Genomic DNA, 5,393 nt, shown 5'->3' on the forward strand with positions numbered 1-5,393 from the left:
ATGTATCTTTCCCTTTCACGTGTTTTTTTTTTTCTCTCCCATTTGTATCTTCTCTTTTATCTCTATTTTTTCTTCAACAATTCTTCACACCAGCTTCCACCTCTTCTTCAATATTCATTGTTGTGTGTGTTTTAACACCTGTCCATTTTTGGAATAAAGTATCAAGTGCCTCAGCTCCGACTAATCATGATGGAGTACTTGGGTCAAATTTAGAAAAATATGAGATGATATTTGTGAGCGGTGATGGTTCTATTATTTTATGATATCTTTAGGAAATGAATATTATAACATAAATTTGAAGGAAGACATATGATAATTGACAAACAGCATTTCGTGAAACATTCGCGAGCATAAGTTTCGCAACATATAGCATCGCTCCGTTTAAAATTTCCAAACAAAATTGTCATACCCCAATTTTTGACCTAAGAGTCCTACATTCATACACCGACACGTGCCCTTAGATCTTGATCAGTCTCTGACTTTTCAGTAAAAATTTCGGGAGAGAGGTATTTTAAAATACCTCATATTTTGTCCGAGTCGGGCTCTCTTCAATCTTTATCATTGTTTTTTATTATTATTTTTTTTTATTATTTTAATTCCATCTTTCATTTAAATTTTAATTAACTTTAATTTTGTTTATAAAAATCTCTATTTTCCTTTTTTAATTAAACTTTAAAGTACTTTGTTTTCTTTTCGTTATTATTATTTGCTTTAGTATTTATCTTCTTTTTTAGTTTTACTTTTTGTCCATATCAAAATTTGTCCAAATCCGAAATTGATCTCAATCCAAGACGACACAGCCTGCATCCTAGTCCAAATCCAGTTTACATGATCCAGTCCAGGTGCATTAGCTTCCAGCACAAGTGATGCATTTTCTGTTTCCTTCCATCCTCAAACCAAGCACAAACTTCTGCTGTTTTCAACGAACCCTACACTCAAAACCCTCACACTATATAACTAAACCTGCAAGCACACATTGAGGGGAGGCCAATTTTCATCGTAGAACTTACGGGCCAAAATTCATAACCAAATTCATCCTAAACCAACAATTTATTCATCGAACAATTTCACCCACATAAACCTGCATCACGCAACAATTTCATCACACAATCAAAACCCTGCAGAAAGACCAACACAGACAGATTTCCAACATAATCCAGACCAATCTCAACATCAAATAATTCGACCCATCCAAACAAACTCCAATCCGGCCTCCACACGCATCCGTATCCAACCAAACCGATACCAGTCCCAAATCAATTACACAAACGCGATTTCCACAACAGCACACACGGCCAGACAAGCACGAAGAGGGCAATACTTGCAGATCAGAGACGAATCAATCCATCTCAACCGTTTTCAAGCAACAACGATACAACACGAATTCAAAACCAAATCGACACAAACCCGAATCAGAATCGAAAGGAGGCGCTGAACCGAATCCGACAAGACTTTGATTCGACATCGCAAACCCACACAACCAACACGCACACAACCAGAACAGATCCATAGCCGCTCGAAATCTCAACACAACAGCAGTAGTTCGAATCGCGTCACAAACAACTCAGACATCGGCGAGACGACACGCAAAACACAATTGTCGCACGATACAGTACGAGGCGCGCAAGGAACCAAACGATCCGAGCCTCCATTCAACCGATCCGAAGAAAACAAGAAGGTAGTTTCCTTTTTTCTTTTTTAAGAAATTGACTATAGGGATTTGTAAGTTTAGTCCGGAATTTGGAGTAAAAATCGAAATAGGAAGTGAAAAAGGGTAGGAGAAGAAGGTACAGAGAACAGAGGGAATCTTAGGAGAAGAATAGAGGAGATTGAGCAAAAAAATTAAAAAGGACAGGTTTAACAGTAACCGGCGGCGGCGCCGCCACCCCTGGCCGGCCAACCGCCGCCGGAAAATTCATGCAGAAGAGAGAACGAGGGAGAAGATAGAGGGAAGAGAGAGGGACTCTCTGAAAAATGAATGAAAAATGGGTAACAACCCATATATACTCCCCCAACCGGTCGGTTCACTAAAACCGACCCGGTATCTATCCAAACCCGACCCCATCTGTTCCCTATAGGCCCAGATGCGCCCCTGCAGTCCATCCAAACCCAACTTCCCATTTTCAATTCCTGCACCCCCCTCATTACTGTTAATACCCCCCTGCATGCATTTTTTTTTTATTATCTTGTTTAAACTTTCTCATGCATCTTTTTTACTTATTATTTTATACCCATTCCTGCATCGTATTTTACTTATATGTATCATCATCGTTATTTAATTGTTTGTCTTTTAATTATTTACATAGAATTAGAATGTATATAGGCTTTATGTAAATTATTTATTCATTTTCGTTTCTTGTATAGAATTTAGAATGTAAAAATAGGTTTTCATGTAATTTATTTATTTCTCTGCAGACCATAGCATGTATAATAGGTTTTATGTAATAGTTTAGGCGTATGTGTGCGGGCGTGCGTGTATGCCTTTTATGCTTGTTAGTTTAGGTAAAAGGCCTTTGTGGTGGTCCAACGCCACCATGGGGTCCTTACGCTTTTATTTCTTTATGCTCCATTAGTTTAATTATATTCTAGTTATTTGAAAACCACAAACAAAAATATTTTTTTTAAATAAACCTTGATCTTAAATCAAGTGCCGTCTTTTTTTCTTTTATTTTCTTAATCAAACATTAATCAATTTAATTTCATTTTGAGTCTCTTTTTGAATATAAAAAAAAACACAAACAAATTCTCACTTGCCACTTTGGCTTTCTTTCATTTTAAAACCTTTTTTTCAAAAAAACCTAAAAAACACTCAACCAATCAAACGTCTTTTTTTTACCCCGAACTACGAGGTTTTGATCCCTCACGGGTACGTAGGCAGAGGACACTCGTCCTTCCAAATCAATAAAATGTAGATAATTAGGTCCTCCTTTTCTTTTATCATTTCAAAAATCTTTTTTTCAAAAACAAGCAAGTTATAGCACATTATTTAGATAAAACCAAGAGGTTCCCGTAGAGTACTACGGACATAAAGGGTGCTAACACCTTCCCTTTATGTAACTAACCCCCGAACCTAAAATCTTTTCAAAATGGGGTGTTTGAACTTTTTTTCCCCTTTTCTTAAAAAAATAAAATGTTCAGTCGTGAAATAATAAAGTGAGTCAATAAGCTAATCAAATAGCCTTGATCTCCGAAAAATGACGCGACAGAAATGGCGACTTCACTGGGGAATCCCTAAGAGGGTTGAGCCTAACTTGGTCTTATTTAACTATTGTGCTATAACTTGCTTTGAAAAACAAAAATAAAAGATGGAAATACGTGTATATCTGTTCATCCTTCTTCTTTCTCCTTTCTAACGTGAGTGGTGAGATAAGTCCTACACCCGGACTTGAGAGAAATTTAAGATAGGACGGTGGTATAATCATAGTGCCTTGCCAAGAGTGAATTTTGGTTTGTGACACATGTGATAACCCCACTCAACTTAGGAATCTTGGAAGTATACTATGTTGGCATGAGTATTCGTGTTTGACATGTTATTTTCAGGTGACTGTCGAAAGTTGAGGACCTTTAGTTACCTTTAACCCCTCTTGGCCTTTTAGGACGTGGTGCGGTGGCTAATCATGAGTAATCTTGGTTTAGTTGACACGCGATACCACACTCAGACGAGACTTTCTTACGAATATTATTGGAACGGAAGTATTTCCGTAACCTGATGGTGTTCGGAAGTGGTTGATAACTCTGGGAACTTGGTAGAACCCGTGATACAGGTACATTTGAAAACCATAGTCCTCACCAATGGCGTTTACCCTTGACTCCATCATTATGGGCCTAACCTCACTGTGTTTTCACCGTTTGTGTAACATATTCATGCATACATGCATTCATTCATAAAACCTTCTTTTTCATCATCAAAATATCGAAGGACTTATATGTACTTTTTTCTTTTGTAAACATCATAGATGGAAATTCCTACAAGAAACACTAGGAAGTATACTTTCCAGAAGCCAGATGTGGCTAAATTAAGGGAGCTAGGGAGGAAGGTAGCTAGCCAGGATGATTTTCGCGAACTTCATGGGAAACTGCTGGATATCCTCAAGGTAGATGTTACAAAAGGCGTCTTGGAGACTTTGGTTCAATGTTATGACCGTCATTGTCACTGTTTTACTTTCCCAGACTATCAGCTTGTCCCTACACTAGAAGAGTACTCTCATTTGACCGGTATAACCGTGCTTAACAAAGTAGCTTTCAGCGGCCTTGAACCCAATCCTAAAGCCACAACCATTGCTAAAGCCCTCCATCTTGAAGCCTCCATCGTAAGAGATAATCTTATTGTCCAAACCAAAGGGGGTCCCTCAGGTTTCTCCACCGATTTCCTCTACGATCAGGCTTCCATTTTTGAACAGTCTGGCGCCAACCATGCCTTTTACTCTGTCTTAGCCTTACTTATCTATGGTCTTGTGCTTTTCCCGAACATTCCTAATTTTGTTGACATCCGTGCCATCCAAGTTTTTCTTACCAAAAACCCCGTCCCTACTCTTCTATCAAACACCTACCATTCCATCCATGATCGAACTCTTGCAACTCGTGGAGCTATCCTTTGTTGTGCACCTTTACTCTACAAATGGTTCGTCTCTCATCTACCTCAACCCCACTCTTTCATAGCCAACCCTGAAGGTACTCCCTGGTCTAAAAAAATCATGGCCTTGACAACAGCTGATATAGTTTGGTACCATCCAACTTGGGATGATGGGGCAGTCATTATCAGATGTGGTGACTATCCCAATGTACCTCTCATTGGTATGGAGGGAGGAATTAGCTACAATCCCGTCCTTGCCCGACATCAATTGGGATACCCGATGAAGACACAACCAAGTAACCTTGCTTTAACCAATGAGTTCTACTGCAATGACAGTAATCACCTGGGTAAAAGGGAGGAATTTGTGCAAGCTTGGCGGAGTATTCACAGACTTAACAGGAACCAACTCGGAAAAAGGGATAACTTTCTGCATGGATCTTACATTCAGTGGGTCATCAGTAAAGCTATCCAGAATCAGATGCCTTACACGGTACCGAGGCTCGTATCCGCAACAATTCCATCTTCATCATTACCTTTACCCTCTAAGACTCTGGGAGAGCACCAAGAACGATTGGCTGATAAAGACCGAGAAATTGCCACTTGGAAAAGGAAATATGACGAGGCTATGCTCATGATGGAAGATAAAAATGAAGAAATAAGGAAGCAGGAAAGTGTGATTCTCAAATTAGGGCAACAGGTGATCGAGAGAGATGATCTACTCCAGGAGAAGGACAGGCTGCTTAAAAAGCATATCACTAAGAAGCAGCGCATGGATTCCATGGATTTGTTTGACGGTCCACACTCAGATTTTGAGGAGTAG

At 39.1% G+C, this 5,393-nt stretch overlaps 1 protein-coding gene across 1 annotated transcript; it reads left to right on the forward strand.

The window, feature by feature from the left end:
* Nucleotides 1-3,956: 3,956 nt before the first annotated feature.
* On the forward strand, nucleotides 3,957-5,393 carry LOC146918393 (uncharacterized). Its single transcript, XM_085722048.1, has one exon. It carries the CDS (start codon nucleotides 3,957-3,959, stop codon nucleotides 5,391-5,393), a length of 1,437 nt encoding a protein of 478 aa, XP_085578174.1.

Source organism: Medicago sativa, chromosome 6, assembly GCF_051527215.1.
Source record: "Medicago sativa cultivar Bolivia chromosome 6, Bolivia_mono, whole genome shotgun sequence".
NCBI lineage: Eukaryota > Viridiplantae > Streptophyta > Magnoliopsida > Fabales > Fabaceae > Medicago > Medicago sativa.

Coding starts and splice junctions, on each gene's coding strand:
- LOC146918393 (XM_085722048.1), top strand. CDS start 3,957: ATGGAAATTCCTACAAGAAACACTAGGAAGTATACTTTCCAGAAGCCA.